This window comes from Boleophthalmus pectinirostris, unplaced genomic scaffold (assembly GCF_026225935.1).
Source record: "Boleophthalmus pectinirostris isolate CB_2022bp ecotype Guang Dong unplaced genomic scaffold, ASM2622593v1 HiC_scaffold_19, whole genome shotgun sequence".
Taxonomy (NCBI): Eukaryota; Metazoa; Chordata; class Actinopteri; order Gobiiformes; family Gobiidae; genus Boleophthalmus; species Boleophthalmus pectinirostris.
Genome location: NW_026571140.1, coordinates 42209653 through 42220770, shown reverse-complemented (window position 1 = coordinate 42220770; position 11118 = coordinate 42209653). Strand labels below are relative to the sequence as shown.

At 44.0% G+C, this 11118-nt stretch overlaps 1 protein-coding gene across 3 annotated transcripts in view; it reads left to right on the top strand.

Annotated features, from left to right (window-relative positions):
• The window catches only part of slc35c1 (solute carrier family 35 member C1), an 8481-nt gene extending 1161 nt beyond the window's left edge, over window positions 1–7320 (top strand). For 2 of the 3 annotated variants that reach the window (XM_020936361.2, XM_020936362.2), the window contains exons 2-3: window positions 705–1216; window positions 6235–7320. In XM_020936361.2, the coding sequence (XP_020792020.1) occupies window positions 736–1216; window positions 6235–6815 (1062 nt within the window). In that variant the 5' untranslated portion in view covers window positions 705–735 and the 3' untranslated portion in view covers window positions 6816–7320. Of the gene's footprint in view, window positions 1–550; window positions 1217–6234 lie in introns of those variants that run through there. The other variant, XM_020936360.2, reaches the window with a different exon arrangement.
• The last annotated feature ends 3798 nt before the right edge of the window (window positions 7321–11118 follow it).

Sequence of the window (11118 nt, the reverse complement as noted above, 5' to 3'; positions counted from 1 at the left end):
CGGGAGAGCCACATTCTCCGTCACCTTCACGGCCAAACCTCAGACTCCACCCTTTACTACAGACTGTTTACAGCCTGTTTTTAACTCACAAAACTTCTGCACAAAACTATTTACATAACACACAAAACAATTCAGAATGTTTGAAAAATACAATTTTGTGAACAAAATGTAAAAAACTCTTTGTGATTGATGATACATGTGGTGTGAGGGGCTGTCTGGTCCTCTGTATATTTTATTTATTTTAATTATTTTACTTATCTATTGCTATTTTATGATTTTTATGGTTTTGCTTTTATTTGCTTTTTACTGGTCAGGACTGGTTTCATAGAATGTTAGCAATTTAACTTTTTGTTTTTTGTCTTCATTTTATGATCTCTGTGCAGCACTTAGGAAACGGTTTTGTTTGTAAAATGTGCAGTAGAAATAAAGTGGATTTGGATTTTTTAAAAGTATTACAGTAGTAAAAAAAAAAAAGATACGTGACACAGCGTAACAAAATAAAGTAGTACCGTTGTCGTGTTTTATTTTGAAGGCGCGCGGACAGACCGGATGTGCGTTTGTTTGCGGAAGTGCGCTCCGGCGGCGTCATGTCAGCGCTGCTCTGTGGCTCTTCACCGGTTCAGACCGGCCGCTTTTCCGCCTCTAAACCCCTCTAAATGCTCTAAATGCTCTAAATGCTTTTGTTTCTGTGTCGCCATGAACAGGATTCAGCTGAAGCGCTCCGGGATCCTGAGAATGGCTCTGTCGGGCTCGGAGGCGGACGGCACGGACGCGCGGGGGGACACGTTCCTGCTGCGGGCGGGGAGGATCGCCGCCGTGGTCGCTCTGTACTGGTTCGTGTCGATAACAATGGTTTTCCTCAACAACTATTTACTGGACAACAAGGATCTGGACGCGCCGCTGTTCGTCACGTTCTTCCAGTGCGCAGTGACCGTGGCGCTGTGCTGGCTCCTCCCGCTGCTCTCCGTCCTCTGCCCGGGACACGTCCACTTCCCGTCGCTCAAGTTCGACCCGAAGACGTCCCGGGAGGTGCTGCCGCTGTCCGTGGTGTTCATCGCGATGATCACGTTCAATAACCTGTGCCTGAAGTACGTGGGAGTGGCGTTTTACACCGTGGGCCGGTCCCTGAGCACCGTGTTCAACGTGCTGCTCTCGTACGCCATCCTCAGGCAGGGCACGTCTCTGCGCGCGCTGCTCAGCTGTGGAGTCATACTAGGTGAGACCTGAGTTATACATCTGTGGAATTATTCTTGATACGACCTGAAGTGTTTATCTGTAGAGTCATACTAGATACGACCTGAAGTGTGTGTCTGTGGAGTCATACTAGATACGACCTGAAGTGTGTATCTGTGGAGTCATACTAGATACGACCTGAAGTGTGTATCTGTGGAGTTATACTAGATACGACCTGAAGTGTTTATCTGTGGAGTCATACTAGATACGACCTGAAGTGTTTATCTGTAGAGTCATTCTAGATACGACCTGAAGTGTGTATCTGTGGAGTAATACTAGATACGACCTGAAGTGTTTATCTGTAGAGTCATTCTAGATACGACCTGAAGTGTGTATCTGTGGAGTTATACTAGATACGACCTGAAGTGTGTATCTGTGGAGTCATTCTAGATACGACCTGAAGTGTTTATCTGTAGAGTCATTCTAGATACGACCTGAAGTGTGCTGGAAGATAACGAAGTACAACAGTAAAAGTACAAAAATGAAGTAAAAGTTTTAGTTTTCTGTGTGAGGCTCATGGGGCCACGTGAAAAACAGAAAATATTGTGGAGCCAAAATGTTTAACTCAGTTCAGCAAAAATATGAACTGTATTTGTTTATGAAAAGCAGTAAATCAAATAAACCTGTTTACTCTTAGTTTAGACCTGGTTTAGTTCTGGCTTAGTTCTGGTTTAGACCTGGTTTAGACCTGGCTTAGTTCTGGTTTAGACCTGGCTTAGTTCTGGTTTAGACCTGGTTTAGTCCTGGTTTAGACCTGGCTTAGTTCTGGTTTAGACCTGGTTTAGTCCTGGTTTAGACCTGGCTTAGTTCTGGCTTAGTTCTAGTTTAGACCTGGCTTAGTTCTGGTTTAGTCCTGCTTTAGACCTGGCTTAGTTCTGGTTTAGTCCTGGTTTAGACCTGGCTTAGTTCTGGCTTAGTTCTAGTTTAGACCTGGCTTAGTTCTGGTTTAGTCCTGCTTTAGACCTGGCTTAGTTCTGGTTTAGTCCTGGTTTAGACCTGGCTTAGTTCTGGCTTAGTTCTAGTTTAGACCTGGCTTAGTTCTGGTTTAGTCCTGCTTTAGACCTGGCTTAGTTCTGGTTTAGTCCTGGTTTAGACCTGGCTTGGTTCTGGCTTAGTTCTGGTTTAGACCCGGCTTAGTTCTGGTTTAGTTCTGGTTTAGACCTGTCTTAGTTCTGGTTTAGTACTGGTTTAGACCTGTCTTAGTTCTGGTTTAGACCTGTCTTAGTTCTGGTTTAGACCTGGTTTAGTTCTGGTTTAGTCCTGGTTTAGACCTGTCTTAGTTCTGGTTTAGACCTGGTTTAGTTCTGGTTTAGTACTGGTTTAGACCTGTCTTAGTTCTGGTTTAGACCCGGTTTAGTTCTGGTTTAGACCTGGTTTAGTTCTGGTTTAGACCTGGTTTAGTTCTAGTTTAGTCCTGGATTAGTTCTGGCTTAGTTCTAGTTTGGTCCTGGTTTAGTTCTGGCTTAGTTCTAGTTTAGACCTGTCTTAGTTCTGGTTTAGACCTGTCTTAGTTCTGGTTTAGACCTGGTTTAGTTCTGGTTTAGTCCTGGTTTAGACCTGGTTTAGACCTGGTTTAGTTCTGGTTTAGTTCTAGTTTAGTCCTGGTTTAGTTCTGGCTTAGTTCTAGTTTAGTCCTGGTTTAGTTCTGGTTTAGTTCTAGTTTAATCCTGGTTTAGTTCTGGCTTAGTTCTAGTTTAGTCCTGGTTTAGTTCTGGCTTAGTTCTAGTTTAGTCCTGGTTTAGTTACCTGGTTTAGTTCTGGTTTAGTTCTAGTTTAGACCTGGTTTAGTTCTGGTTTAGTGAAGTTGCTTTACGAAAAATGTCAATGTTTTAAAAACGCCTCTAAATTAAATTAATAATAAAACCAATGCAGCTTTAGTCCAGACATGAGGTAAAATAATAAAGTATATTTATTTTGTTCCAAATGGTCTTAAACGGGCCGATCAGAGTCGACCACAGACCCGTCCGTGACCCGGAGCTGGACGAGGCTCAGGTTTGGTGTAGAGTCTCCAGACGTCCCAGTTTTGATGTCAAATGTGGTGAAGCGAAGTAAAACATCCACTGTAAAATTTAAAAAGGTTCATTTCTGTCCTGTGAATGTGAAGTTTTTTAGTATCAATACCGGCTCAAATGAGTATCTGTTTTCAATACTGGTTTAAAGATCGATTAGTTCAGATTTTTGATACTTTTTACAACCCTTCTCCTTTCAGACTCAGTATCTTGTCTCGACACTAGTTTCTGTTTCTCAGGTGTCATGTCACTTTCCCCAAACGCTCCTCGTGTCTATTCAGCTCAGCAGTAAACCATCTCCTCCAGGGAAACCGGAGCTTCAGGGCCTTGGACTTCACAAATACACTCAGCTCGTTTTTTTAGCTTTCAGTGACACGACCGAACTCGCGTAGCACCAAACCCGAAATGACATAGAAACACATCGTCTGGCAGCGCTGCAAGATGCATCGAAATCAACTCAATCGGACCACGAAGACCTGACTTAGCTGAAATTACAACATGTGATCTGATTTGTGCTGTTCAAGTCTTTCTCAAATTCACTGGTCCCTCGTTTATCTAAAAATAAAAATCCGCGAAGTAGTCAGCTTTATATTTTACAATTATTCTATCTGTTTTAAGTCTGTAAAACCCCTCAGCACAAACTTTATACACTTTTCTCACACAGGACAGTTACAAACCTTTTTACATCCTTCTTAAAACTTATTGCTGCTGTCGTCCTTTTGTTATTTCCCTCCTTCTTTATGTAACGAACCGAAGATTCATTTATTCTGTAATGGAGCCGACAGCACAGAGTCCTGCTCCTGTACAGGACCAGACCTGCCCGTTCACCCGAGATTATATCAAACTTTTGCGCTGCCTACGCCACGGACTGAACCAAGACTAAACCAGGACTAACCCAGGACTGATTCCAGGACTGAAGGAGGACTAATCCAGGACTGAACCAAGACTAAACCAAGACTAAACTAGGACTGATTCCAGGACTAAATCAGGACTGAATCAGGACTAAACCAGGACTGAACCAAGACTAAACCAGGACTAAACTAGGACTAACCCAAGACTAAACTAGGACTGATTCCAGGACTAAATCAGGACTGAATCAGGACTAAACCAGGACTGAACCAAGACTAAACCAGGACTAAACCAGGACTAAACCAGGACTAAACTAGGACTAACCCAAGACTAACCTAGGACTGATTCCAGGACTGCAGAGGAGGACTGAACCAGGACTGAACCAGGACTGAACCAGGACTGAACCAGGACTAACCCAAGACTAACCCAGGACTGAATCAGGACTAAACCAGGACTGAACTAGGACTGAACCAGGACTAAACCAGAACTAAACCAGGACTAAACCAGGACTAAACTAGGACTGAACTAGGACTAACCTACGACTGATTCCAGGACTGCAGAGGAGGACTGAACCAGGACTAAACCAGGTCTAAACCAGGTCTAAACCAGACTAAACCAGGACTAAACCAGGACTAAACCAGGTCTAAACCAGGTCTAAACCAGGTCTAAACCAGGTCTAAACAGGACTGAACCAGGACTGAAACAGGACTCACTGTCAGGACGGGCTCGGAGGTGACCACAGGAGAAAGGAGCGACTCAGGTCCTCACCTGACGCAGGTAAACGCAGCCGTAGCCTGATGGTGTTTTACGGACACCCTGCTGCACGGGCTCAGGGTTCTCTCTCTTAAGTCCTGATTTCAGCAACTATTTGTGGATACCCGACCCGGGGCAGGACTCTGCTACAGCCGTGTAAGTTCTACTTCCTTCAGCGTGTCCAGAAGTCCAACTTTTTGTGAGCTGGTTTCATCCTCCTACTTCTTCCTCTGTCTTTTGGGTGCAACCACAGGAGCCTTTCTCGGTGCAGAACGTTTCGTCGACATTGTGGATTTTGTCGGGGAGAAAACTTGCAAACATACAACACTTCAGAATCACACTGATACAGATCCAACATTTATGTAAATTTGACTGAACACATTCTGTACTGAACAGGAGACACGAGTCCCTCAGCCAATCAGGACGCAGGAGAAGGAACGCGATACACGTTCATACACTGTAAAAAAACACACAAAAAACATGCAAAATTGCACACAAAAAATCTGCGAGACCACGAAAAGTGAACCACAATACAGCGAGGGACGACTGTAACATTACAGTCACTCTCACCTTTTAAAAAAATCAAATTTATTTATTTATTTTTATTTATTTATTTATTTGAGACAGGGACAGCGCACAATTTTCGCATTAACCTTGACAGGAGAGATGCATTGTACATCAGGTTGTAGCATCAGTGCTAATTTCCACCTGTCGTCCCTGGACAGGTTCATTGATTGATTGTATTTAACTGACCTTGACTATCAACTGTTCTGGAGACCTGGAGCATGTCCTAAACAGGACAATGGACACTTGAACTGACCACAGGCTCTGAGTGAAGTGACAGTGGAACAGGAGGAACAGGAGCAGATACTCACACACAAGACGAGAACCTCTCCACACTTCACTGTCAACATTTTAATATAGAAGTCGCAGGAAACACCCAAACCATGAAAAAAGTGCAGCTTATAATCCGAAAAATACGTCACTTTCACCTTTTTGCTGAAAATCAAACACTTAAACAGGACCATGAACGCTCGGGCTCCTCTCTCCAGAACCTGTATGGTCTTTAACATAAGTAGTTTGATGAAGGTGTGTGGAGTTTAAAAACACAGTGGAGCACTTCCTGTGTTATTACAAGGTGGAACGGATTTTCTGTTTGAAGAAGAAGTCGGCCTAAATATAACAAAACACAACTCCAGGTCTTTTTGTGATGAGGAACATTATAACATAAGTCCAAAAATGGCGTAATATTGAACTTTTAAACCTATTTTTGTTTTTTTCTTAGAACTTTTTTGTTTGTTTTTTGTTCCGCCATAGACATCCCTGCAGTACACCCCCAGCTTGATACTTTGTCCCTGCATGTTCTTATTTATTTATTTATTTTTTCCAGGTGGATTCTGGCTGGGCGTGGATCAGGAGGGACTCGCCGGCTCCCTCTCCTGGACCGGCGTAGCGTACGGCGTCCTGGCCAGCGCCTGCGTCTCTCTCAACGCCATTTACACCAAAAAAGTCATGCCCGCTGTGGACGGAAACATCTGGAAGCTCTCGTACTACAACAACATCAACGCCTGCGCCCTCTTCGTGCCCCTCATCGTCATTTTCGGCGAGGTCCAGCGCGTCTCCAGCTTCAGCCGCCTCACCGACCTCACGTTCTGGTCCATGATGACGCTCGGGGGAGTTTTCGGTTTCGCCATCGGGTACGTGACGGGTTTGCAGATTAAATACACGAGCCCGCTGACGCACAACGTGTCCGGGACGGCGAAGGCGTGCGCGCAGACGGTCATCGCGGTGGTCTATAACGGCTCCAGTAAAAGTCTCCTGTGGTGGACGAGTAATCTGATGGTGCTGGGGGGGTCTTCGGCGTACACGTGGGTCAAGAGTCTGGAAATGAAAAAGACGCCGCAGAAACAGGCGGCGGATTCGGCGGCGGAGAAACTGCTGCCGGGAGACAAGACCGACGCCGGAGTTTGAACTAAAAAAAAAACTACAACACAATTTTCTCACTGTTAGTTTTGTTCTGATGCCGTTTTAGGGGGATCCGATCCGGTACTGATACTTGGTCTTAGTGTACTCGCCGATACCGATACCAGTCTTTTGTTAATTTGTTTTTCAAAATAAAACCAAAAATAAGAAAACAAAAAAAAAACAATTATTTTCTTCATTATTTGTCTCCAAAACCAAAATGAAAAAAACAGATAATGATTTGTTATCCAGACCAGGACTGGACCAGGACCAGACCAGGACCAGACCAGGACCAGACCATGATTGAGACCGGGACCAGACCTGGACTGAGACCGGGACCAGACCAAGACCAGACTGTGATTGAGACCGGGACCAGACCGGGACCAGACCAGGACTGAGGCCAGGACCAGACCCGGACCAGACCATGATTGAGACCGGGACCAGACCGGGACCAGACCAGGACTGAGGCCAGGACCAGACCCGGACCAGACTGTGATTGAGACCGGGACCAGACCGGGACTGAGACCGGGACCAGACTGAGACCGGGACCAGACCGGGACCAGACTGGGATCAGACTGGGACTGAGACCTGGACTGAGACCGGGACCAGACCGGGACTGAGACTGGGACTGAGACTGGGACTGGACCGGGACTGAGACCGGGACTGAGACCGGACCAGACTGGGACTGAGACCGGACTGAGACCTGGACTGAGACCGGGACCAGACCGGGACTGAGACCGGGACCAGACTGGGATCAGACCAGGACTGAGACCGGGACCAGGACTGAGGCCAGGACCAGACCCGGACCAAACCGTGATTGAGACCAGGACCAGACTGGGACCAGACCAGGACTGAGAGTGGGACCAGTCCTGTTTTAGTCCTGGTTTAGTCCTGGTTCAGTCCTGGTTCAGTCCTGGTTTAGTCCTGGTTTAGTCCTGGTTCAGTCCGTATGTGGCGCAAAAATTCGGCATCGCAATTTAAGTCACGTAAACACTATTATATAACATTAACCGCTATTTCCATTCTTCATTTAAACACAAAATCAAAAACTGAAAAAACAAATCATTATCTGTTTTTTCATTTTGGTTTTGGAGACAAATAATGAAGAAAATAATTGTTTTTTCGTTTTCTTATTTTTGGTTTTATTTAGAGAAATGAATGAAACAAAAATGACACAGATTGTTACAGAACAAGAGCAAGAAATAAATCTACTAAAAGACTAAACTCTAAAGAAAGTCTATAGAGTACAGAGTGGTATCGGAATACTCGCCGATACCTGAACAATGTGCGGTATCGGTGCTTTTGCTGATACCAGTATCGGTATCGGAACAACCCTACTTACAAGTGAAGGATTTAATTGATTTAATTTGATTTTGATGAAGGAAAATATGTTTGATTCATGGATTTGACTGGGGTTAGACAAATGTTTTGTGTTGTCACGATAATAAAATTCAGACTTGATTTCGATACTAAGGAATAGATCTGATACTTGATACTGATACCTCAATGATAATAATAATATTTTTAAAAACACCTTTTCATTAGACAGTAGAATGTGATTTTCAATGTTAAAGTTGCATTCTGTAACTTGTTTGGTGGAGGGTCCGTCACCTGTTTGTCTCCATGGAGATCTGCCTGGAACAGACATGTCAAACTTAGGCCCAGGGGCCAAATTTGGCCCGCAATAAAATCTTATTTGGCCCGCGAGATCATTTCAGACATGTATTAGAGCTGCCCGCCGGCTACAGATAAACTATAGTGACTTTATTTGTTTTTTTTTTGTTTTATATGATGCTTGTTCGGGATTCAATGTTTAAGCAAAACATTTATAAACATTTATTTTAATAAGAAAAGGTTGAACATTACATATCTCAAAAGAAAAAAAATGCAGATGTTGAAATTTTTCAATAAATATTTTGTTTGGCCCACGACTTAGTCCCAGTTTTTAATTTTAGCCTCTGTGAGTTTGAGTTTGACACTCCTGGCCTAGAATGTTCCACAGTATGACCATAAACTTAAGAATCTCCATGGAGACTTGAAAGCTAAATTACAGGTTTGATTTGTGGAAAGGCGACTTCTCTCACAGTATGAATTTTTAAAGATTTTTTTGAGCAATAAAAGCACCTGCGGTTGAATAAATCTAAGACAGATCAGTTTAATGCCATACTGTGGAACATTTAAGGACCCTCTCCAGAAAAGTTAGTTTGTTTTTTATCCCCTTGTGGCACCCGCCCAATCTGGCAACACCACTCGCTGAGGGTATTTTGAAAAAACAGTTTGACGTTTGTTTATTTCTCTGACAGAGAAGACGTTGAACTTTGTGCCAGTTTGTTTCTTGGGGAGAGGCTCAATAATTACAGAAAAATTAAGCGCAAACCTGCTCGACCTGCAAACCTGCATCTGACACTTACCACAAACTGCACCTGACAATCTGACCTGACTCCAGTCTGCAGCTCCAGTCAAATGAAGCTCATCGAGGCTCGCAGTTATGGGGTGAATTTGGAGCAGAGTTTCATATCAGGAATGGGAATTTATTTACGGGCCAAAATAGCGAATTAATACGAACATTTTAAGACCAAAATGGCGAGGCTCACTGCAGCAGGTACAGAGAGAGGGGCGATGTTTTTTTCAACAGAAAGTGAACTGGAGCCAGAGTCGATGGATGCAGACTTCCTATTTGGAACATGGCGGTTGTGATGGAGACAAGCAGGTGGCGAACTGTGGCGTCAAAATAGTCTCATAATACAAACGCACGATAAAACATGCATCCGGGCGTATCGTATTATTTTACACGTGTAGATATTAACCGTGAGTGAGACCTGGTTTAGTCCAGAGTCCTTCACGGGTCCATTTTTGGAGACCTGCACTCGCCTGTTAACCCGTGATTATATCAAAATTAAACCCACACCTGCCCGGACCTGTTAACATTACACCTGTTACCTGCCTGTGCCCGTGATAAACCAATTATAACAAATTAAACAAACAATTAGAAGCATTCTACTGAAGAAACTATAAGAATACGAACTGAAAAGTTACGACGTCAAGAATAGGGATGGGCATTCGATGAAACTTTCTTAATCGATCGTCGGAAGAATTAACGATCGATTATCGATTAATCATTAACGTTTTTATATTAAAATGATCATCATTATTATTACTATCTGCACTACTAATCTGCATAAATAAATTCAACTTTACGACATATAAACCGTAACGACTCTAGAGCCACATCAGCCCGTTTGACATTATAATGTGTTTAATGCAGTTTTGCGCAACTCTCACAGAAACAAAACTTAAAACCACATCGCTAATTTGCATAAAATAAGCGAAGATAAAACTAAAGCTCTTGTGTCGCTGATGCGGTCAATTTCTGTTGGATTAAAAGACATGACTCAGGTGAATACAGGTTAGTGTGACCATATTTGCGTTTGTCAAAACCAGGACACCGTACGGGGGGAGGGAGGTGGGGACTCGACATTGCGCGACTCTCACCTGGTAAAACTTTTTCCCACTGGACACAGAAACATATGTGCTGCTTTATACAATGTGCACATGGACTCACACTTGTCCCGAATGCAACGTAAAGTGTGGAATTTCTTGTACAAATCATCGTTAAATACACATTTGTGCTTCGATACGTTGCAGGCGGACTGACTCTGTGTCTGTGTTTGTGTTTGCTCGCGCCTTCTGAGTGTATAGAGCTACATGTACGGACCCCTGTTTGGTCACACTACACACAGCAACCTACATTCGGTTTGTCGATTAAAATGAACGTAATCGATGAAATTCTTAATGATCAATTATCGATTAATCGACTAATCATGCCCATCCCTAGTCAAGAATTACAATCACGAAATGAAACGGTTTCGCTTTCTTCAGTACGAACATGAACTCACAGACGCGACTCAATTGTCAAAACTTCACAGGCTTTATTTACCGAGCAGAAGAAACACTGATTGATATGTCGGACTTTTGAGTTGCAACACGCCACGGACTGACCCAGGACTAAACCAGAACTGAACCAGAACTGAACCAGGACTCAGAGGTGTGCCCGTGTAGACCGTCGTGTGACCGCAGGCAAAAGGACCGGCACAGAACTCCGTGCCGCGGGGCTATGTGCAGCCATCACCCGATCGTGCTTTGTGAACACTCTGCTCCATGGGCTCGGGGTTCTCCCTCTTAAGTCCAAGATTAGTCCTGGTGTAGTCCTGGTTTAGTCCTGACCCGCCTGTGTGTAATCACTACCCGTAAACCTGCCCGTTTCAGTAACTATTTGCCCGTACCTGACCCGGTGCAGGACTCAGGTACAGGT